Source organism: Styela clava, chromosome 7 (assembly GCF_964204865.1).
Source record: "Styela clava chromosome 7, kaStyClav1.hap1.2, whole genome shotgun sequence".
Lineage (NCBI taxonomy): Eukaryota > Metazoa > Chordata > Ascidiacea > Stolidobranchia > Styelidae > Styela > Styela clava.
Genome location: NC_135256.1, coordinates 18,984,740 through 19,009,730, shown reverse-complemented (window position 1 = coordinate 19,009,730; position 24,991 = coordinate 18,984,740). Strand labels below are relative to the sequence as shown.

Genomic DNA, 24,991 nt, shown 5'->3' with positions numbered 1-24,991 from the left:
AAATTTACTGGTCGGAAAATGCTATGGAAGGAATGTTTATATTCAACCCAGAGGAGAGAAAAGCCAATAAGACGGATATGTCCAACCAACCGCAGCAGCTTCTATGATCACTAGTCCACGAGGGTAGTTAATTGGTTATTCTTTACAGATTCAAACTTGTCTTAAAAGATCAGCACGAAAGGTCAATGGTGGAGTTTTACAAGTACCGGTATTTGTTTTTTTTCCAAATTCCGATTGCCGACTTTTAGGCATCTAAAGTGTAGAGAATTTCCGTTTATTTAGATGTTAGGGTATTAGCAATCCGACTTCATTACCCGTGTTGGTGAAAATTTCGGTCATCCCCTAGGTCTGGGAATATCAACTTTTTGCTTCGGGTCCGAAGAGCAAAGTTCCAATCCTAAAAACTTAGACGTATACCTACACTGAGAATTCCGGGTTTGGGGGCGAGAGAAAACATGTGGCCACGCCTAATAAGCATAGGCTTACCATACGTCCCGCTTTAGGCGGGACAGTCCCGCTTTTAGTGTCTTGTCCCGCCGTCCCGATAAGTCAGTCAAAAGTCCCGCTTTGGCGTTCAGCCAGTGGTGGGATTCAATTTTATTGTCAGCCGGTTCCATCACAAAAGTAATATTTTTAAGTCGGTTCTGTTACAAAAGTCATTGACAGTATCCAGTAATGCTAACCGGTTCGCTGATCTCATAAAATTCCGTGAGACGGTTCTATAGAACCGGTGCGAATCGGCTGAATCCCACCACTGCGTTCAGCCATCCAGCATAATACACGAACATGTTCTCGTTACTGTTGTTGCTGTGTAGCACAACGCTAGCCTACTTACTGAAGGTGAATGCGTTATTTTGTTTGTTCCGCTGTTTCCCGCTAACATTGTTAGCGAACGTATCACATGTAAAATCAATTCTAATTGGTCCTGTTCGGACGTTCACGTGAATGTAACATTGAACAACGTTTTTTTTTGGAGGTGTTATCTACAGAAAAGCATGCTCGGCCGAATAAGTAAACTTTCAATGCTTAGAAACGGCAGACTATTTCATTATTCTTTATTCCTTTTGCTGTACATAAAAAAAATCTAAATTCGGATCATTTGTATCGTTAGTGTCTATTCCCTTCTATTTTTCGAACTGAACCCGATATTTAGACAGAGAATATGCGCATGAACTCGATGACAATATGCTCAATACAGCCGGTATGGCTTTAAATGTAGGCCTATGTAGTAAAATCGAAAACTGTAAAGTGACAGTATCACAGCTAACGGGGTCGTGTCTTTTGAATCGTCCCGCTTTGGAGTCAAAAAATATGGTAACCCTAAATAAGCAGAGGTGTGGAACCCCTAAATTTGTAATTTATGTATAGTTAGATTACAATAAACTAAAAGTACCTGCGTAAATCTGAAAGTATTAGTGTTTTTTGTACATGCTACATGCAGTATGGACATGTAAGCAAACAGATTGACAATTTCTGCTCGTGCAGATATTTACTCCAGGGTTAAAGTTATACAGTACTAATTAATTCTAAGGTTATATATAAAAATAAGAAAAACGTAAATAATGATAGTTGTTGCACAATGTTAGTTTATTATTTCATTATCAACATTCAGGGGTGGGATGTTAATTCGACCTTCTCAAGTGGAACAAATGAAAAAAAGCTACGAATACCGCGATACGAATATCCGGAAACAGTGCAATTCATACATATTTCGTCACTCAGCATCGCCACAGAGAGGACAGACTTATTTACCCTTATTAGTGTTTATACATTATTGTTGCAGCATTGTTTTGTTCTGCATTGAATCATTATTAACCCGGTTCCAACTGTTTCGTTCAAAAGCTCCTTCGAGCATCACCCACTGCGTCGAAAAATTTGTCGATGCCATTCCAGTATTTTTAAATATATGGTTTGGCATATTGGAGTCCAAGACGAGCCTCACTGTTAAAAATGGAATTAGTGCGAGGACGCACAATATGGTTGTAATCAGTGATGAGCTGGGAAAATCGTAACAACCGGAACGCAGCTAATTTGTGAAAATGTATTATATATTTACAACACGACACGGACGCTACCACAAATTTTTGTCTGTCCTAAGATAGAGCCGAAGGACTACAATGAAATATAAAGAAATTATCTGGTATATGTCTGTTAAAAATTACAAGAATATTCATACCAATTCAATACGAATGTGTTTATTAGAAAGATATATGATGAAATTTCACGGGGCAAAGGTCGGCAAAACATCCATTACACGTTATTGCTGTGCACTAAATATTTGTCTGCTGTAATGTAAAAAGAATTATGGCGTAACAAAAGTAAGTTAATAAGTAAGTTTACAAGATGTACTAGAACTAGACTTTCTATGACATAATTTTATTTCAACAACCGGAAAGGAAATGCAATAAATTGCCTGACAACCGGAACGCCGTTCCGGTGCGTTCCGGCTCCAGCTCATCACTGGTTGTAATCGACGTCAAACTTTTAGGTTTAGACTGTTGATGGACGCTAGATGCTTCCAGTCATTCTTTCTGATTTATTGAATGGCCTTTACTTGCTTTCCGACAGAAACTCAGAAAGCATCAAATTGACTAAGTATTCTCAATATAGCCTAGCCTCCATTCTGTTCATTGGACACTTGAGTGTACATAACAATCGTTTCAATATTATGTTGTTGTTCTTGTTCATATTCTTCTTCGTCATGATAAAATCGCTTTTCTTTTCGAATACTGGACCAATTGCTTTCAAGTTTTCAATGGTTAAGATTGATTTTTTTCGCCAAAAGGCTATTCTTTATACTTATTTCAAAAACTTCTGTGGACTTCAAGATATTCGTTTTTTATGTGTCAGAATAAAAAAAAAATAGCGACACCTTGTGACGTGTATGCTGGCACTTCTCGTCGGTGGTTCGTAACGAAATCCTGGCTAAGATTTGAGAAATGGTGAATGGCAAATAGTGCCGTACTTTGTGTTATATTGCAGTAGTGACTCGGATCGTTGGTATTACTACAGATGCGAGTCGAACCATCTTGCAATTTCAATTCACGCTGTCACAAGACAGGAACTTCTTAAGATAGGGCAGTTCCGGTATCGTAACACAGCGCGTTGACACTGAACTAACTCGTAAAAGCGAGGCTTGCATTCACTATTATAACTGATGTCTTTAAATGTTGGTGCTTTTCCTGGAATCGGTGAACGTGTCCTTATATTTGAGCATAGCTCTCTTGTTTGTAGGAGGCTCGCAAACGGCAAAATTTTTTTTTCTCAAAATTTTATTTTTCTGAGTTCATAGCTGAAGTGGGAGTAGAGGGTTGGGGTCGCTTTTCAAATGGTTTGGAACCAATTTCAGTTGAAAATCTCCTGCATGCATTTTGCATCGTTTGTAGTAGATTTACAAATGCTGACGAGGTATTGTTTAAAACTAATTTTGAAGTGTGAGAACGACAGTGTAGTTTTCTCATCGTTGGGACTGTTCTCTCAAACGCATCTAATATCAGGTGATCGCACAGGAGTGAACATTTGCCAAATTACATTGTACGCCATCACTTGTTTTTCGTGTAATACTTTGTATCGCATTAAGTTGCCATTAATCGAATCCTCCAGAATTCAAAGTTCGAAAATCAAAAGTATATCCAAACGTTAGAAAATCTTCTTTATATACATCGTAAAGTTTTCTGCGAACTGATGATTTCAACTGCGACATATGTTTCTTTATGTTATCACTAGGGTTCGCATTTACTATACTTCCACCCGGTGGAACTCCTTTTCGTCCTACATCTATATCGGTGATATTCAGTCGTCTCAAAAGCCAGGACTCATCTATGTCCACAGATTCAGCTTTAAGTATATATGTGTAAGCGTAGTCGCATGGTTTGCATATTTCCACGGTTGGTGTGAAGTGATAATCCAAAGATTGAGGTCGAGTACCAGTGTCAGCAACAAATTCAGCAAAATCCTTCCAAGACATTCTGTGGTTCGGATCCTTCTCTCTCCTATAAATTAATTAGACGAAAGACATAGATTACAAAGAAAATAAAAGAACCATTTGTGGAATTTAACAAGTAATGCTGTATGATATTATAGGAAGAGAGTGACCATATCTGCGCATTCACTCACGTGGGTTGACACTTATTGGGTTGACACTAGGGCTGGGAAAACACTCTAACTGTTAACCGGGTAAAATTAACCGGTTAACCGCAGCGTGACGTTTGACGCAGTACTTTATAATTTTAGCTTATCACGTCACTCAGGTTACAAAGCAATTTTGCGTGATCTTATCCCGGTACCTCTCAAAATTATTCACGAATCGAAATAGTTTCGTGGTCGCGATATGCAGTGTGCTTCGAACATATGGAAGTATTTTAGTAAATCCCGATTCTGGTATTAAATGCTATTTATGTGACAAATTTTCAGTGCTCGATGTGCAAATTATACTTTGAGATATCATGGATAATCAGCATCAACTGCGCACATTAAATGTACGATTTTGCAATAAGATCGTGAACAATATATTTTTACTGAAAACTGATTCTAAATTTATCATTGTCAAATTTTCAAAATCATAAATTATTTTTACATTTATTGAGTACTTACCGATACAGTTATTGATATTTTATTTTTTGAATTAAACGTCCAGGAGATTACTTTGCGATGACGTAATCATTTTTGAAGAAATTGTAATTGTAAATTATAATGATGATTTTTACCTGAGATGTCAGTTAACGGTTAAAATAAATCGTAACCCTTAACCATCTAAAATCGGTTAACCGATTAACCGGTTAACCATTTCCAGCCCTAGTTGACACACGTTTAATTGAACATAGCTCCGATCTGAACTCCTCAGAAGCCAATTGCACACAATATATTGAATGCCAAATGTTCGTATATTGTAAAGATTCACATCCAGTCCAAATACAGATATATTAAAATATACACTCAATAAACCTCAATACAAGTATATGTGATGAAACCATAGCCTACCATAACATTAGTTATTATGCTTCCTACTTACACATAGCTCTTCAATGTTGGATAACGCTTGAACATCAGGTCTGCGTACGAGGAATATGGTAGAAATTTCTGATGCCATCCGGATATCATCCGAGCGAATGGATGACGTGTCTATATAAAATAAATCAGACAAGTTGTAAAGTGTTCACAAAATTTATGGACATATGACTGTCATTATATTGCAATGGTGTTGGTGAGCGCGACCGCATCTGCGGTAATTTGCATCGCGTACCCTATCAAAGGTATATTAATGGTTTTAGGAAAATTCGCCGCAGGAAATTTTGCCGTAGAAAATCTCGCCGCAAGAAATTTCGTCGCATAGGAAAAATCGCCGCGTGAAAAATTCCCGCAAGAGCAATTTGCTGTAAAACAAGTATTTGTGATAAGAACAGTTAGGTTTTTGGGTACCTCTTTATTTCAAAAAAATTCGTTATTCAAATGCATACTCTAACCCTATAAACCTAACAGTTTTTATCACTTATACTTGTTTGCAGCATAATGCTCTTGTGGTGATTTTTCATGCTATCACAAATACTTGTTTTACAGCAAAATGCGCTTGCGGCGATTTTTCATGCGGCAAATTTTCCTATGCGGCGAAACTTCCTGCGGCGAATTTACCGTACACGATATTAATACTTCATAAAATTTTAATGAGCCCACAAATTGTACGTATAACTTAATATGAAATAGACGATGATATGATCGTAATGACTTATCACGTCGAATACTCAAACAGCCTCAAACTCAAACCAAACTACTCACCAGTAATAATCTTCGAGCTTTCGCAGTTGGTGGATTTAGGTACATATCGTCATCACCTTCATTATAATATATCATCTCCTTTCCCTTATTGGTCGACAATTTTTCAGCTGTGTGATGATTTTCAACTGTGTCCTCATACGTATAATATGTCGTGTTTGGGTCGAGACCTGCTTGTATCCTTCGCATGGCCCAAATAGTCATGTGCCAACTCGTACTCCCTGCTTTTGGAACTGCACATATTAAAAGTCGTCGGGGGTAATTGATCAGAAAGTTTTTGTTCACCACCCAATTTTTTCTGAAAGAAAAAGAATAATTGTAATGAGAAAAATTGCTCATAGTGTAGGAATGGTATCACATGCAAACAAAGTTACACAATTTTCAAATATAATCCCACGAGAAAGGAATTCCATAACAGCAATATGTCGGAGATATCAAATGAGGGGCCCAGAATATCATTTAATTATATCATTACAATCATCATGAGTTACGAATTACTGATCCACTTTCATTCAAAGATGTATTCTGTATATTCTAGTGAATACAAAATCTGGTAGAAAACGCAAGTGCAAATTTGTTTTTCAAAAAGCTAATTCACGCACACTCTGTCAGAAGTAAAAGGTACATGCTTCCGAAAACAAATAACTGGTTAATTGGACTGGTAACCGGACGAGAGGCCTTGGTTCGCCATATAATTAGGCCGTCTTTTCGACATTCCTCTCCGCCTGGATAAATATGCAAATCCTACCCTAAAAGGAACACATCTTGGAGCGAGGTCACACGATCACTTAGAAACAAAGAAGATTGATATCTGAGCGCAGTAACGAGCGAACACTGAAGTTCCAAGAGATACAGGGATAATAAAGAATCATAGTGTAGAATTACAGGTCAGTACATACCAAATGACCCTAAGCTTGAAGCAGCCAATATAGATACTACCAGGAAAATAGCTGTGATATATAGTGAATTACATATAACTGAAATCTTGGAAAAAATTGGGCATAAAGTTTATTTTTATTTGATAAGTACACTGACAGTAAACGGTACAACCTAGTCTAAAAACAGCTTTTTTGTAGGGACAAGTTCCGAAATTTCAGAAGAACGCGTTTCATATATAAGCACATCGAGGCAAAAATTTCATCGACCTGAAAGGGTTTGCAGTTAAGTCGCGAGCATATTTGATAGGTCCAGGAGGTTTAGTGCAGTTTACTTACTTGAATGGGGAATGCTTCCATGCTGGGCAACGACTTTTCATTGTTTTGACTCTCTTTTGGAACCTTGCTGCCGTTTTTGCATCATTTTCTGGATCTGCCTGAAAAAGTTGTGATTTCTGAGTTAAAATATTCTTCTTCGGCGTTGCTTTTCGTGTTAGCCTTTCGTTCTTGACTTTGTTTATGTTTTCTTTCATTTCTTCATTCTGGTGTCGTGGTAGTGTCTGTTGTTTGGAATTTTTGAGCTTTCTGTTTATTGGTTCTTTTTTGATGTGGGGTATTTCTTCCTCTAAACTGGATTCTTTTTTTGCTTCTTTCATACCCTCTAGACTTTTATCTGCAGTTTCAAATTCCTCGTGCATCTGCACTATTTGTTCGTTTGATGGTGACAATGAAATATTTGAACTTATTTTTTCGTGCAACAAAAAGAAAATAGAGATAGAAATTCCAGACAGAAGTAATATTCCACGGCGTCTGCGAATCATTTTAACAAAGTTTCGAAATTTTTACCGACCTGAAATAAAGTGATACTTTATTGATACAGTAAACAATATGGCGTTCCTGAAGTATGTGTACTAATATGGAGGAAATAGAACCAAAATAAGGAAAATCGGAATAAAATTATGGCCTAACCCTATCCTGGTACACACACTACGGGAGTATCAACAAAAGTGTGCACTTAATATTCCTGCAATCGAATTTTTGACAGTAAAACTAATTCAATATCAAAAGTATTTTTGATTGAGAAGCAGAAGGATTATTTTCAAAATCCATCCTGAAATGAAAAATATGCAATATATATATAGCAGTTTGGAAGTAACTTCCCGATTGTGCCTAGCAAGTAACATACACTACAATACAGCAATTAGAAATTTTGAGGTGCATTTCAATTCGGGGTGCAATTGGGTATAGAACACGCAATTTTCAGATTCAAACTTTATTGAAATCACCGAACTCTGGTTTAAATTAAACAATTGCTTTAATTACACTTTAAGCTTGCTAGTAAGGTTGGCCTTAGAATACATAAGATATTTTGTTTTGAAGTCAGCCTCAAAATAACAAACATATAAGTCGAAATACGAAATATTTGCCAAAGTTTTAAATGTGATTTAACTATGCGAAGTAAACTATCACCTGGGCAATTTAGACCAGTGAAACACGCTATAATAGAAGAAAAACACGCTCTAATCGGGATTAAACCTTGTGAACATTGCAAATATATTACTACGTCGTACACAAAACTGAAACGCAAACAATAAAATGATAAACAGCGATACGAGTTACGCAGGAAAATTTAGATCTCGCATTGTACTCAAACTGTAATAGTTTGAGGTTCTGTGTTACTATTTTTCTTTACTTTTATTTTGTTGGATTTTTATGCTTAAAACGCAGGAATTTTCTCAAGTAAAAAAGGGATATCTGTCCTGAGTAACTTTCTAGACATTCATACAATTGTATCTGCACGCATATGGTCGATGATTTTGTCTGCATATTTGATATACACGCTCTATCTAACTCCGACGAAACCCATCTTACATGATCAAATTTATCGGGTCCGAAAAGAGCACCTCCGCACTGTACTCCGTACTGTTTAAGCGTTCGAAATCAGATTCACCAACAAATAGCTGATTTACGCATAAGGTTTTCTCACAAGAAGAATTTCTCAAGAGCAATAACATAATTTGGTTTCAAAGACATGTTTCAACGTATAGATTTTATTATTCTGGGTGATATTCAACATCTCATCGTTGTTTTACTGATCGTATTGGCTTGACTTAGTTCGAGTCTCACGTTTAATGGCATGCACCACTTTAAATCTATATAGTTCCGGTAGCTCCATAAGCATTTCAGTGGTTACCTGTAGCTTTCCTACCTCGTAGTGCGTACGACCTCGTTTTGAGCAAATTAATAACGCAAAAATGTTCATTGACTATACTAGAACATATATTCATTTGTTAGCATTCAAATTTATGCCATTTTTCTAACAAAAAAAATAGTCTCGAGTAGTTCTTGTGAGCTGATAGAAAAATCTTATATCTCAACTAATAAGTCAAGCATTAAAATTTTAGGTAGCAAGGCCTACACTAAAAGCAAACACAGCTCACTTCTTACACATGATTTGCAAGCGAAACTCTGTCTTTCCTAAAACACAATCGTTTCTGAATTGCCACCTTTGGACCTGCAGCAGGCATACAAATATAATATCACTGTTGCTCAAGAAATCGTCATATCAGCACTTTTTACTACAATAGTATACCCTATGAATACTTTTGCCTTCAGTTAATTCCAATATCACTGTCGTACATAGTGAATTATAGAAATTCTGTGGGATATTAATTTTAAGTTGCCTTAACCTCGTCTACTTTATGATGTTGAATGCCCTCAGGCAAACTTAGCACGATCTGAACAAGTTCAACACGTATATGACACAAGACCAGTATCCGATAATACCTTCGCAGTGAATTGTTTAATTTTCAATTATATTCAACTTAACACGTATCGTAGCAGACATTTAGAAGTTACTCTTATAGCAAAAAGCTACGACATCAGCCCTATGTTTCAAGCATATCAATTAGTTATCGTTAGTTCAATCCAACATCTATCAGAGGTGACTAACCTATTTGCTATCGCGGGCCGTTTTAAAAATAACTGCTGAGTAAGCGCACAACTTTTTTGTCATTCTATGATACATTTTTATTTTTATCAACTGAAACAAACAACAAACGAAAAGACTAAAACCCATGCATTCATACAGCTTAAGTTATTTAATGAGATATAGCAGAATAAAATAATAAAAAAAATAAGAAATAAACATTGAATGAATTTTTTGCTTAGTGAGATTTTTGGGAACTTCTTTGCTTTAATATTATGTACTAGGACGAACTGACGATGTGAAAACTCTCAACTGCATACTAAGACTATCTCCCGTACTCGCGTAGTATGTGAACCAAGATGGCGGATCAGGTTAGGATTAGGCCATAATTTCAGGTACAAATACTACAGGAGGCCCTTGGCTAGTCCCTGAACTCGTAGTAGAACTAAAATAAGGAAAATTGGAATAAAATTATGGCCTAACCCTAACCTGGTACACATACTATGTTCAGGTGTCCGCCATCTTGGTTCACATATTACGGGAGCGCCGATTATCGTCTGTCAGTCTTGACCTGTATCGAGATGCACGTTTCGGGTAAGTTCCGGTGGCGTCATCTCACTTGGTCGCGCGCTTCGCTCGGCTCGGGTGTTCGAGATCCGAATTTCCGTTTGAATACCGCAGCATTATTCGAGTACTACTCGAAGTTTTTGATCGACTACCGGGTATCATTGTAAAATGAATGTTTATTGTAATAAAATAAATTGTAGTCTTTGATATTTTATTGCAGATTTAGAGATTTCTCTAACGTCCTTTTAACTTATAGGTGAAGAACTACTGTGTATGAAATGATCCAATTTCTATGTAATGTATTCATTCTGGTTTAATGCTCACATATAACTATCTGTACTGCCACAAGTTGCATCAGCAGTACTTGTATTAGATTATACAAACCCATTCAGCAACAATATATAAACGACAAATAACTAAAATTTAAATGGCAGTACATACTTCACATTTTACAGAATGTATTATGACTGAGGATACATGCGATCAGTCAGATTGTTTTATTTATGGTTGAATATGTTTAAATGCAAGATATGATAGTTATGCTAAATTTTTAAAAATGCTATCCTTCCAATTTCCATAATATCACAATTAGAAATTCAGTTTGTGTAAAGGTTGTGCGTAAAAAGGTGCGACGTATTACATAGAAATATAAGATATTGATTACTGTAAGCCACAGCAACTCTATACCTCTTGATAAAGTTATAAAAAATGGGTACATGATCAAAAATGAAACTCGGCCATATCTCACCTTGTAATTTAAATATTTGCGTTATACAGTGAGTTTTGCCACAAAGTGGTATTATCTTCTGTTTCATCTTGCGATGGATCACCATATACTGTCGCAAACATCATTAAGAAGGCATTCAACTATCATATTTCAACAAGAAAATTTAGTCACTTCATCAAAAAATGATTTTTTAACTCCACAAACAATTGCTTTCAGTTTTTATATATACTAAATGCCGTGCAGTGCAATTCTGTGTACTATTGTCCACTCATATATGCATTCATTTGCATAAACCAGAAGGTGATGATTATCGGGGTGACGTCACAGACGCTGTACAGGAGATTTATTATCATTCCAATGCTAACAACAAACAACGAATATTTTTTGAGGAAAGACAAAAGATGTGAAATTTTTTAAGATATCTCTAATCATTACACATTATATTTATAGTTTCGAACCGTGTCTTATCTTATCTGCACTTACCTATCTACGTTGTAAAAAAATAAACCGTTAGTTGTGATTATCAACCGTTATTTTATGTGTTCTGGTAACTCGACTAATTAGACTCATTGAGAACTTCATCTAGTTTTTTTATACTCATCTGTTGTTGAAACAAAATAGCGATTTCCAGTTATAAAAAGTTGATTAGAGGCTAAAATACAGGTTTGTCAATTAGTAGTCACATTTAATATTTTTATCCACGACCTCCTAGCCTACAGCATACTTAGTCTATACCCAGGTCACATTTTCTGATATAGGTAACAACTGGTGATGACCACAAAATAGCATTTTAGTATTGTTTCGTCATTAAAACAACCGGGAAAATCTTCTGACACATTGTCGCATCTCTGATGTCGTTTGATTTACTTGTGACAGAGATAGCTGAGACCGGCAGTGGACAAAAGTGACTTTGGTGGCGTAATTGAATAATATTCTTGGCCAGCCTAAACTGGTTTAAAAGTCAGTTATTCGATTTCGACACATTTGACTGACTTAAAACTTCTACAAATTGATTCTATATATCTCCTTCTTCGGGAATATTTGTTAATAATATCTCTAAAGCAGTGGTTCCCAAACTTTTTAGAGTTGGGACCCACTATTTATTACTACAGCTTATGGTGACCCATCTCGTGATTTTCTACAATGTAATTTTTTTTTTTGATAAATGAACACAAAAGACCTTTTCCAAAAAAAACATAGTGTTCTTTTTCAAAATAAAATAAATCTAAATCCTGTCTAAATTTCGGGGAAACACGGTTGTGTAGCAAATTTTGTTCCTTTGAGAAGATCGCAAAAAGGAGACTTTCACAGATTAGAATTTAAATTCAATTTAATTTCTTTTGTTTTTATGAAGATTTACGTATTCGAGTCGCCACCGATTCTAATAACCAGTATAATTAAACAAAGCTTTTTACATCTTTTCACGACCCACTAAGATTCCTTTTGCGACCAACCAGTGAGTCGCGACCCATAGTTTGGGGACCGCTGCTCTATAGGCTACATAGAAAACTAAAAACTGAGCTGCAAGTTATGTCGGCGCCAAAAGAATATAATCTAAAACGGCATGTTATCAATGTTCGGGGGCGCTTCATTTATGAAAGCACTTTCTCCCTTGTAAAGAGTCTGAAATATTATACAAGGAACAGATTGAGAGACGAAACATTGTATGCCAGTTAAAGACTTTCGACGACCAGCATAAATGTTGATATAAAAACATTCATAAACATTTATTTTTCTCTCTATTTAAGAAGCGAATAAAACATTTCGCGTATTACTTGAGTGCATGGCCTATTGACTGCTCGTTATTGCTCCAAAGAATAAACTAACAACCCGACCCAGCATCCTTTGTCGTCGTTTCCTAACGTTGAATAAACCTTATACTGGTGCTGTTACATTAAACTTTGTAGAATATTTACAATCGTGTACCTCTTTTCATACATATTACTCCCGATTGCTTGCAATGCAGTTTTTATTCTTTAGAGATTTCACATATATCGCAACCAGATAGCAAAAAGTTAGTGTAAATATAGTGAATTAGTTTTTACCAGAATGTTTCGAATTTACGTTATTAGAATTTTACTGGAAATAAAATTTATTTTTACATGAGATGGCACCGAAAGGCTATTAAAATTTGAAATTGGATTTTGAAAAAACGATAATTGCTATTGCGGGAATAATCAATTCTGTTTTTCATACGTTTTTTTCACGAATTGGGCCAATTTGGTGTAGTTTTGTAGTTACATAACAACATAACTAATACATATCAATTATGCTTTTGACACGTTCTCGACGACAAGACCACGAGTTTGTATTAAGTACCCCATGTGGGTGCCACTTTTCAGTATAAAAATATTGTATTCCAAAATTTTGGCGAAAATTAATTAATTTCTTCCTAGTTCTGAAATTGGATAAAAATAATGTTTATCGATTCTTCTCGGCACATACCACAAAACGATCCAATTTTGTAACGTAAATATACTGAACACATGCAGCATCTAGTTGTATTTACAATATTCGTGGTCACTAATTGGCATCTCATTTTTACAAACCACGGTCCTGAATAGCAAGCTAAAATGACGTTTTAACACTATTGTCAAATATTTCTAACTAACGCTGTAGCCATCAATTAATTATTTCGTAGAAATATGAAAAGATTGATATATATACGTAAATATTTTTAAATATAATGCAATAGATTAGTGGTGTGCAACATTTTTGTCTGTGGGCCATATAACCAACTTCAGAAATCCAGCTGGGCCACATAAAAATGCAGCTATCGCTTAGCGTTACAGTAATAAGGGCAAAAGATTTAAAGCAGCGACAAAAGAAAAAAATCATTTATTTATGCCCATGCCAGCGTGTTTTTATTTGATAATAAAAAAATTGAAGTGTTGAATAGGGCCACATTACATGGCCCAGCGGGCATAGTTGTGGCCCATGTGCGGCCTGATGCACACCACTGAAATATATATTCTGTTACGATAATGATTTTGTTAACTTGAGAGTTTGTTTTAAAATGGCGCATCCGTGGCTCATTACACAACATTTACAATAAACAAGGATTGTTGAATAGGATTGTGTTATTAATTAGCTATTAGCTTTGTTAGCTCGTCCCAGTTGCGCACAGTTTACACTGTTTCACTCTTCTCGATGGGTATTTCGGAAAGAAGGATGGTTGCTCGGCAACCAATAAATGCTACATGTTTATAAGTAGCTCCCAAACCGTAGCTTCGGAAACCGATATCTTCCACTCCAAATCCCCGTCATCTTCTGGACCATAAATGTATTCTTTGTTGTCGTTACAAAGAAGTGTAACTCCTGGTCCCGCTTTGGTATATTGGAAATTTCTGTTGTAAATAAACATAAGTACATTTCTCTGGTTGTTATTTTTTTAGTTAAATACCACAATTAATGTCTTACGTCGCACTGCTCGAATTCCCAAAAAGTAGATATTTATTGATGTACCAACTTCCAGATGAAAACTTAAGAATGTTACCGGTACCGAGTGTAATTGTCCAGTTCTCCGGGCTACTGGTTTGTATTTGCTGAACAGGATGGTTTTCAGCAGAACCAGAAGATTTCCATTTTTTGGACTGAGTGCCATTTTTTATCTGTGCACTATACCGCGATGGTGTGCTAAGAAATAAACAGGATTTTTGTGAATTGAGCAACATTCCCTGTTAGCTGTGAAGAATATCTCTCTCTATTTTCGTCAAGTATTCTGCTTAGGGATGCGATAAATATATATTCGATGAAAGTACCAAAGTATACTTGTTTATAGTAATTCATATATATATGCAAAATTATCGTGAACGATAAGGTATTATATATTATATTATCAAGAACTCTGTCCATGTGAATCTAAAACCATGTTTATGCCCCAAAAATTCAATTCAATTGTCGCAATACCGCTGTGAGTAAGTTTGGACGTTATGTAGGTTGGAATCAATGGTATATAAATCGTTTCAAAAATTAAAAGTTGAAATAAAATAATGAGTCGTCTTTGTTTATGAAAAATATGGCTCAGCGTGAATTATAGCCAAATTTCTTGCCTCAGTGTGTCCAATGGATGTGTGGTAAAGCTGATCATCCATTCCATTTCATCAGTGGGATCATCAATTGTTTTCATCCCTAATTGACCGTCTTGATTTTGCACAAGATAACGGTTCGGCGAGGACTCAGCACGGAACAACATTCTTCCACCAGCTTGCAATAACATAGTGAAATTACTGTAAAACAAAAACAAAAAACTCTATGTAATGAACTGACTCTATATTGCAAAGTATCTCCATGTAAAAATGTAATCGTTTTGAAAACTGGTGATTGTTTTAAGATGTAAAAATGCAGTTATTAGTGTTATTTATTAGTGTTTATTAAAAACTCATATAGGTAAATAAATAATTTTATGTTTTCCTATCACAGTACAAAAAATATTTACATTCCCTTTTCGCCCTGCTTTTTCATCGGGTATTCCATTGTGACTTCATTACCGTTTTCATTCATGTTGTATGTTACATAGAGTTGTCCATCTGCAGAAGGCGAGGCAAATGTCCAACTCGGTTTCATTTGTGAGGATGTTCTATCCATTTTCCAAGAATGATTTTTATTTGAATCATTCTTGACGCTGATATGACCGTGTTCTTTCACATATTCATCTCGGATCCATTTGTTGTAGTTTTTGTCGCTAATCTCGAATCCTGATTGTTCCTCGCTTCCACTGCAGCCTTGAATGTTTGCTGTGTTAAAAGTCACGAATTTCTTAGTTTTTTGCCTAATTTCTTGCTGAACCATGACATGTTTATTTTAAATTGACTACTCCATACAGAAAGTAAAACTTGAAATATTACCGTTCATAAAAATGACGACTGTATATATTGAATTTGATTTAAAAATTACAATTTTGAAATTTTACTTCGAAAGTATATTATTCAATATTCCAGCTGAAAAAGAAAATTCAATTTCTGTTAAAACTCTTAATGTTATTAGGTGTTTACGAAAAATGAAAGGAATGCGTATAATTCATATATACCGTAACATCATGGAAAGTAACACCGACTATGCAATATAATAACGTGTAATAATAAGTGTTGTGAAAATATCTTCAGTCATGCTTGAATAGAGTGAACAAATGTTAGAATAAATTCCACGCTTAATCATGGTTCGCACCTGAAAGTTTTTGAACCTCAGGAGCCACGATCAAGTCCATGCATCTGCAACCATGCCTATTATAGTTCTACAAAATAAATTGGGTTGTTAAGCCATCATTTCCTCGCGAACATCTATTTCAGATCTACTGAAAATTTCCTCATCTGACGATATTGTTTTGAGGTGGATTCCTTAAAGGCCTGAGCGAATTTATGCTATCGTGCATATTTTTTAGGTGCAAGGTGGTGTTATGTGCAAGGTACCATGCTTTCAACTGACAGTTGAATAGATTCAATACGACTACTGATAGCTGTTACATCATGGCAACGTGGAATGTTTTGAATATACTGTGTAAATCAATTGATAGTAAAATTTAGAATCATCAAAAAAATGAAATTAGAATAAATAATTTTTTTCACATATTAACAGTCGCAACTGTCGTGACCATAACAACAGTGATAGACGTTTGAATGTGGTGCGTACTTTACAGTTAAGTCCAACAATCCGTCTGAAAACTCAAATATTGAAATAATATACCAGGCGGACCAAACGAAAGTTTTAGAGGAATTTCTGATTTCTTTATCACCGGTCTGTACGACAAAATATAAACATCAGTGAATAATTTTAATCATTTATTCCTCTACGTATTATTACTAATCATTTACCTGCTTGTGTTGTGGCATAAGAGTCGGTTGATCTGATACATTCATTCATCATACGTGATGTAAAGCTGATTCCCAATGCAATCAAATATTTCCCTCTCGTGTGTAATATTGAAGAAAAGTAGCGTATTCAACCAGCATATCGCAATAGCAATATATTTGTCGCTGACTTAAGGGGATAGATAGAATTTGTGAAATTTATCTATTTAAATTGCTGGATTCAGCAATCCGCAACAAATTGGAAAGACGTCATGTTTTGTCAACTTGCGAATTCTCATTCTCTCGAAAACGTTTTTGCTTACTTCCTTGGAAAAACTACGAGTAGAGATAATTAATGACGAAGAACTAATTCACGATATATATTGTCACATGATATTTGTCACATTCAACATCCATTCTCAAATTATTATTATGAAATCAGGCTTTATTCATGAGCAATTTATTTTGATCGGTGGATTTTACATCCCTGGCTGTGATTGTTTTACTGCCTTCCGCTGATATTGTTTGAAAACTCGGCGTTGTTTCGACGTGAAATCACATGATTTGTTTTAAATACATGGCATCGCGTCGTGAAAATTGCCAGAAATTATACCGAGTAGCCTACATTTTATGACAAAACATTTGCGATGGACGTGAATGGATGTTAACTTGAATGGATGTTTCCCCGACTCTTGATTCAAGAAAAATTCCCCTTATACTTTACTTTTGAAAAATGGACCTCGTTTTGTTATTGCACCCACGTGCTGTCAAATTTCCTACTGCAACTCGAAAATACTCGATATGATGACTATTTGTTTGTAAGTAAATTACAACATCAACATAAATGGCTTGCGCTGCATTGGCGAAGTTTTTAAATACTAAATTTTCGATGATATAATATGACAGCTTCCAGGCGAAAACTGCAGCAGGTTTGTGGCCGATACTAGGCGTAATTGTCCAGTTCTGCGTCCGTGGTTTGTCCGTGTACTATTACGCGATTAATAACCATATATAATTAAATGTTTTATAAATCAATAAACATCAAATATACTGTGTTTATTTATTGTCAATATGTCTAATAATCTGATCAATAGCTTCACAATGTGTACGTTCATATTTTATCAAAGATTATTGATTGGCCGGTGTTGACGTCAAGGCTTTTGTTATTGCTGAAATACTGTACAACATATGCGTGGATATAACGTATACCTGATCATCCATTACATTTTATCTGTCAGACCAGCGGTTGCAAAACTTTTTGTTCGTGTAGCTCCAAATTATCGAGAAAAAACACTCACGGCTTACTTACACGGAAAAAGTGCTGCCTTCAAATAAAATTCAATTTTGTGATAATGTGTGCTTTATTTAGGACTTTCAAGGTATTTTAAACATGCAGACCTGAGGAATTGAGGCAAAACGTCAACGTTTATGCTCGCTATTTTTTGCTGATTCACTCAAAGCGCGAAAAAGGTTATTTTAAATTTACTACTTACTAATATATATGTGAATTTAATCACCAAATTTATATCCTGAATTAATATTCGATAATCCAAAATATTGTTGTTTTTATAGCTACTCTATCCTAGTGTCCCAAGAGTTCGTAGTCATGTTGAGCAATCGCTCGGTGCAAAGTAGCTTTTTTACCAAAGACTTTGTGAACGAGGAAGCAATGTTGGAATATGTGGACACAAAAGTCAACGTTATGTAAAAATGTTTTCGTAATTCAAGTGAAATGTTCGCTACAATTATAACGGAACGAAAAATATTTGGGTTAGTCATATTCACTCCATGCACAAAATTGGAATGTGTAGAAATTATACCGCAACATTATGATGTAATGCATACTTTACTACCTTATATAAAATATTTGTATCTGAATTGTCATTCACGACTCGTTGGAAAGTGTCGGTTAAATACAACACACTGTAATAGGCAAATCGTTCGTATAATATCACTAATTGGAAGCGATGTCTCGAAAATTGTCTTTTCAAGACTGACTATGATAAAAAGAAGTCCAGATATTTCTCTCCGACAATCACGTCCACAAAGAGACTTAAAAAGTGACATTTCTCGCGTGTTTAAACGAGGAATATTTTTTTTTTATGGCAGGTGTCAATATTTGCTCAGGTTTGTGGGAGACATCGGGATAAGTTTAGTATACTAAATTTTGAAAAATGCTGCGAGGGCCACTCGGAACCCTCTAGTGTGCCACATGTGGCCCGTAAGCCACGTGTTAGACGACCCTGTTCTAGATCTTTAAGAGCAATGTTCTTTCAGATATTAGGAGAAAGCATCATCAGTCCTCCAGACTTTACCATCTGTCTGTGACTCTATTCGAGATTGTTTTTGAACCGAATCTAGTTTAAATTTATAAAATACTTCGAGGCTTTTTGAGGCAGCATTGGGAAAGAGACGCAATAAACAGTTGCTCTTCATTCTGTGATGTTCAGGCTGTGATACGAATAACCAATTGCTGCCACTTGTTAACAATTTGCGCTCAGGGATTTCTATATTCTATTTTATTAACTTTACATTTTAACGATTATTCAAATCCACCCGCCTCCAAAGTTGTAAAATTAAACGTATATCCAAAAAATTGAAAATCTTTTTCATAAATTTTATATAGTCCTTTGATCACGCTCGGCTCCAACTTCGACATATACTTTTTAATATTGTTTTTTACATCTCCATTAACAACACTGCCACCTGGTGGAAGCCCTCGTCTTCCGACATTAATATCTTCTAACCCTAATCTCCGTTTCAACCACGGTTCATCAGCATCGACACTTTCAGCTTTCAATATATACGTATAATCGTATCTGCAAGGAGAGCAAATTGATGTAGCTGGACGAAAATGTGCATCTATTGCTTGGATTGTAAAAGGATTATTTGCCGCGTATGCTGCAAAGTCTTCAAATGCCATAACATGTTTGTCGTCAATCCGTTTTCTGTTTGAAATAGATGATAACATCATTTTTAAATCTAGATATAGGTTGCTACAGTTATTTGATAATACAACGTGGGACATAAATACTAACATATCACGAGCAGCTTAACTTTGACATGGCAACAACAATATTCTAAGTCGAGTATATATAGATGATACAACGAAAACTTGAATGAAACGTAGTTAAATCTCCCAATTGCAATACTACAAATTGTACGAATTAAATTTCAATTCTCTGAATATTAGAAAAGTTAATTCATTCTTTCAAATCATATCAATGTTACATATCAGGTAAAAATTAATAGATTACATTCAATAGTGCATGAGTATTGAAAGCGCTTATCTCTGTCGTCACATTGTTACAAGAGTCTGCGGAGAAAAAACAGTGCTTTTTCCTTGCTTTTATATATCATCACAAGTAAGAAAGTGCAAATTTCAAGATATTTCCGTGTTGGATTAAATTCCATCTGACGTCAGCAGTGGGTTAAAGTTTTGGAATTCGAAAATACAACCAAATATTATCTGAAACACTCAAAAGAATGACTTCTTAGCTATGTTCCAGTAAATCTCATGAATTTCATTTCAATTATCAATTCTTCCATTCTGTGTTTATATACGCAGTTAAATATTATTTACCATTTACCGTTAACTTAAGGTCTGTGTAGTAGCATGCTTCTTGCTTTGTATTGGCCACAAAAAATAGAACTTGCAACAGTTAATTCTCTGCAATGTGCTCAATTTCCACTACTTGATTTGCTTCGATTGCCCAACAAGCACTTTGCAATATAAGTCTAATTATTTGGTTCATTCGTATTCATTAAGATGATTATGATCATGTGTGTGTGTTATGAAAGTATATGGCGCTTTCAACAATTTTAAGTCTTTTGCGCCAGACAACCTTATATCAAACTTTTTATATGCCTATAGTACTCTCTTGGTAGACTTCACAAAATCAACAATAGCAGGGAAAATGCTAGTAGTACCTGTAGTCTAGCAGACCTTTGTAAGCTTTCACAAAATTTACCCAATAATTTATACTCCAAAGAAACTTTTGATTCCAACCTGATATAAATCTTGCAAATGGATGACGCGCCTACAAAACAAAGTGAACTATTTTAGCTTACAGCTATTTAACCATGCGAGTTTGAAACAATCATGATTTATTTTAGATTTTAGAATAACCCCAAGAGGAACATATTATTATATTATCACATGTCCTATAATCTCAAAACTATACGCCATGTGTCATCATCAAGTGTTTAGCGCTAATTTTCAATACAAAAAACATTTAAGCTCTCAGAAAACATATAAGCGAACCACTTAATTCGAATGTCTGCAGAGCTCTCAGTCAATGAATAACAGAGCCGAGTTGCTTTGATTTTAAGTGATGTTATTATACCTGACTGTTTGACTGTGTTGATTTCATGAAGTTTATTACATACATTTCTCTAAACGCCTTTTCGAAAAAAATTGTGACTTTGAAAAATCTTGATTATGAAAACCTAAATTAAAATAAACTCACCAATAACACACGGAAACTAGATCCTTCCGGGGGTTCTCGAGTAAAATCGTCATCTCCTCTAGTTACTGTAATGAGTTTTAAACCATCCGATTTCGACAGATGAGCGGCTATTCCTTGATTTCTAATGGTATCATCTGGCGTGTAATACTTCTTATCATCCGTACTGAGATTGCTTCTTTTACGTCTTATTGCCCAAAACGTTCTGTGCCACGACGTACTCCCAGCTTTGTACACTGCACACACCAACAGACGTCGAGGAACATCCACGAGAAAATAGAAGTTTGACACCCACGTTTTGCTATAAAATAATAACAAATCAAATGATAATACCAATATCACCATAACTAGTTTGTTTTAAATTGACATATTTGATGGACGGATTGAGTGTATTTTTAATCGTATTTTGACCCGATTCTGTATCCCTGATTATCAATCCTTGGTACAGGGGAGGACCATTGAGGCAGCCACCCCGGGTAGCACGTTGTAGGGACAGCAGATTCAATCTGTAGCGTTCGCGTTATTGCACATGTTCATCGTTATTACACGATGTGCTTATTTAGGTAAAAACTGACGTTTCGTGTATAGCAGGGGTGGGCAGGGTTTTTGGACCAGGGGCCAACAATTTTGGCCACCTAGACTGGCGGTCCATGTAAGTGTGACGTAAAATGTTACATTTTATGAACAATTTTTACAGTGTTACGAAAGCAAAAGTGGAAAACATCGAACCTCGTGCTAAAGCTAAATTTAATCGCAATCTCAAAAAATGTCTCGAGCTTTTTTTTTAGATGAAACGTCAAAATTTGGTTTTAGTTCGGCTGTGGCAGCATCAGGCGGGCCAGATTGAGTCATCCAAAGGGCCGGATTTGGCCCGTGGGTCGTAGTTTGCCTATGTCAGGTGTATAGTGTTGTGTTTCTGATTGTGATGATGGTGCGTCAGCAATGTCTGGCTACCCTTTCCCGCCAATGATCTCGTCTGGTTATTGCGTGAATATTTAACCTATATATACAGGGTGTCTCAAAAGCAAGTATACACTTTTTGTTTTGATTTGCTTTCCATTCCCAGGTATTTATCATAGATCGTTCATTTCTTCAGAAAACATAGTATAGATAGGTGGTTAAATTTAAGTATTGTTTGCATTTTTCATCAACCCACAGAATGACAAGGAGATTAATCCAAGACATGAGGTGCAAAACCAGAATGGAAAACACAGCGCATTTTAAACATTGAATTTGGAATTAATTCGGCTTCTACACAACAAACATTTTATGCAATTCATCGTGAATTTAAGGAAACTGGTTCTGTAGTTGATGCACAAAGATCAGAAAGACCAAAGTGCCGTTGAGTTTGCCTTACTGGTTTACATGCTTTTTGCGAAACAGCAATTTTGCGCCTCATTTCTTAGATTAATCTTCTTTTCATTCTGTGGGTTGATAAAAAATGCAAACAGTACTTAAATTTTAAGTACTTATACATACTATGTACTTACTGCTTAGTTTTGAGACACCCTGTATACATGTCAGCTTGTTGATTAGTTTGATGATTTAGTTCATAAAATACAAACATCTACCTCTTACTTACTTTATTCTAATGTGTGACAACATCTATAATTTGTTTATCGCCCAAATTATTTTCGAAGTTAGGTATAAGAGTTATCATTATCAGAAACTTGCCCTGAGCAGCAGAAAAGCTCGGCACGTCCCTTACTAGGTATATTGGTTCAGTGCAGTGGTCGAAAAACTTATAGTTAATGTCGGATTTAAAGAACTTTTTTGTGTATCACTGCCATACTTGACATTTATTGGAGGCCCACTAGAAAATGCCGGCGGCTCATGACTGGGCTGCGGGCCACAGTTTGCCGACAACTGTTTTAGAGTATGAAGGACTTCTAAAGGCGGTGCCAGTTACGGACTTTACGAATGTCTCCTATTTACGCAGGTGTAATTCTCTTATAAGACCGTATAATTGTTGATTTGAATTAAAAATTATATTGTCCATTTCAAAAACAATCAGTAAGATTGAATGATAAAAGCACGACAGTTTCTACACAATTGTGATTGGAATAATGTCAGCGATACACTATGCCAAGGTGTGCAACTTGCGACCCGTGGGCCAGATGCGACCCACAAGAAAAAAATTGCGCGGGAATTTAGTTTAGTATGGTACGTGCGAGTAATTCCAATCCCCTTGCTTTGCAACGCCTATACCTGGGACCAATTTATTATCCGTGCCTATGGCGTTGCTGTGCCCTAACAGATAGCTTGTGCGAAGCAACCATTACATATCATAAGATCAATAACCAAAATTTTTGTGCATGCAACTACTAGTCCTATGTTAAATAAAGGTGCGGCCCGCGGTTTCACCCAGTTAATTGTGTCTGACCCTCCTATAGTAACGGTTGCGCACCCCTGAACTATGCCATCAATGTATGTCTAAACGAGTCTACCGATGCAAAAGCCGCTGAAATGAAGCCCAAAATATAGGGTGTTGACCCTATCTTGAAGCAAAAACCTATAAGTTACCTCGGCAAATCTCGATCGCAGGTTCGTCTTACGGTCTGCAGTCTTTTTTTAAATCTTTCAGCTGCTGCTGACCAGTCGTATTTTGCTGCGAAAGTTGTCGACTCTTCTGTAGCAGCCACGGTCAAATTTGAAATACGACTCATGCTGTAATTAGTGCGAGACAGTTTTCTGTGGTTCCCCTGAGTGTGACTTCTACGATAAATATAGACAAGAAGCACTATACTGAATATTGATAGCGTGAAGACATTTCGAACTAGTGACTTATACATTCCAATGCGCTGTTTCAAGCTGCTAGAATGGAATACAATAATTCAATCAATATTTGGCCAATATAATTTATCCAATCGATTTGATGAAGAAATGTAAAAACAACGACTAAAATTTACATCAAGTTCTTTTTCCTAGCATTTCTAAATGCCTCGGGAAATTTGCTGTGTATACGCCACTTTTGCCAGCCAACTTATAAAACCAGTACCGGTCTTACGTTATATTATTACTTGCTACTGAAGCCCCGCGGGCAATTGAATTAGAAGTAATATCCTATGCAAATCAGCGCAATCATGAGTGATATTTCAATCATAAAAACATAAATTAGGAATCAAATATCATCCCAAGTTGATTATTTCTATATCTATCTACAGATTTTATGTCTGACCAAGTTAATAATATCCTCTGATCCAGCTCAATTTAGCAAAGTAATCGATATCTCAGCGTAAAAACCGAAAATACAATTCGAGCGGGCTTATATATATATGCTTTCGAGCGGCCTTTTTTATAAGTTGGCAAGCTGATAAAATAGAAAGGCATTTAGACAAAGTGCATTCAGAATAATGTTGAAATCAACATCTTACCTTCGTTAAATGAGGTGACTTTTAATGATGGTATGCAATATTGATATTACCCCAGAGTTTAAAAAAGCAGATTTTTTTCAATTTCACAATGTAGTATGGCGAAGAAAGATTGAACCCCTCATTAAAAATGTCCATCTTATTCAATAGATATTTGCACATGAGAACTACAGGATAGTACATAAAAGTACGATAAAACAAAATATCTTAAAATGAAATATTTTAGAATCTCAAGCGAAACCATTGCCGATTCAAGAAATTTATGTTTGACAGGTCTCACCCCATTTTTGTAGACCTGTTTATCTCTATAAATCGACTTAATAGTGTTTCTTAATAGTGTCTGTTACAAGTTAGTAAATAGTAGTGTCTTAATAGTGTCTGTTACAAATTTTAGATGGCGTAGCGCGTTGGGAGTTTCCTGCAAATGGCAAATCAAGATCTAAATTAGAATTGCCGATCTCTTGATGGAATATCATCGGGTTTAGGCGGCATACATTATAA

General features: G+C 35.7%; 3 protein-coding genes across 3 annotated transcripts; all 3 read right to left on the bottom strand.

The window, feature by feature from the left end:
- Positions 1-1,041: 1,041 nt before the first annotated feature.
- Positions 1,042-7,494, bottom strand: LOC120328265 (carbohydrate sulfotransferase 10-like). The gene is made up of 4 exons (XM_039394704.2): positions 6,984-7,494; positions 5,773-6,067; positions 5,012-5,121; positions 1,042-3,992 (listed from the first exon to the last, which is right to left on the bottom strand). Exons 1-4 carry the CDS (start codon positions 7,463-7,465, stop codon positions 3,587-3,589), a joined length of 1,293 nt encoding a protein of 430 aa, XP_039250638.2. The 5' UTR covers positions 7,466-7,494; the 3' UTR covers positions 1,042-3,586.
- A 4,858-nt stretch (positions 7,495-12,352) lies between these two features.
- On the bottom strand, positions 12,353-16,858 carry LOC120328210 (uncharacterized). The gene is made up of 5 exons (XM_039394642.2): positions 16,678-16,858; positions 15,306-15,603; positions 14,920-15,096; positions 14,288-14,503; positions 12,353-14,214 (listed from the first exon to the last, which is right to left on the bottom strand). Exons 1-5 carry the CDS (start codon positions 16,727-16,729, stop codon positions 14,064-14,066), a joined length of 894 nt encoding a protein of 297 aa, XP_039250576.2. The 5' UTR covers positions 16,730-16,858; the 3' UTR covers positions 12,353-14,063.
- An 859-nt stretch (positions 16,859-17,717) lies between these two features.
- On the bottom strand, positions 17,718-24,088 carry LOC120328867 (carbohydrate sulfotransferase 10-like). The gene is made up of 4 exons (XM_039395417.2): positions 23,643-24,088; positions 21,123-21,420; positions 20,584-20,693; positions 17,718-19,601 (listed from the first exon to the last, which is right to left on the bottom strand). The coding sequence occupies exons 1-4, from the start codon at positions 23,909-23,911 to the stop codon at positions 19,196-19,198; spliced, it is 1,083 nt and encodes a 360-aa protein (XP_039251351.2). The 5' UTR covers positions 23,912-24,088; the 3' UTR covers positions 17,718-19,195.
- Positions 24,089-24,991: the final 903 nt, after the last annotated feature.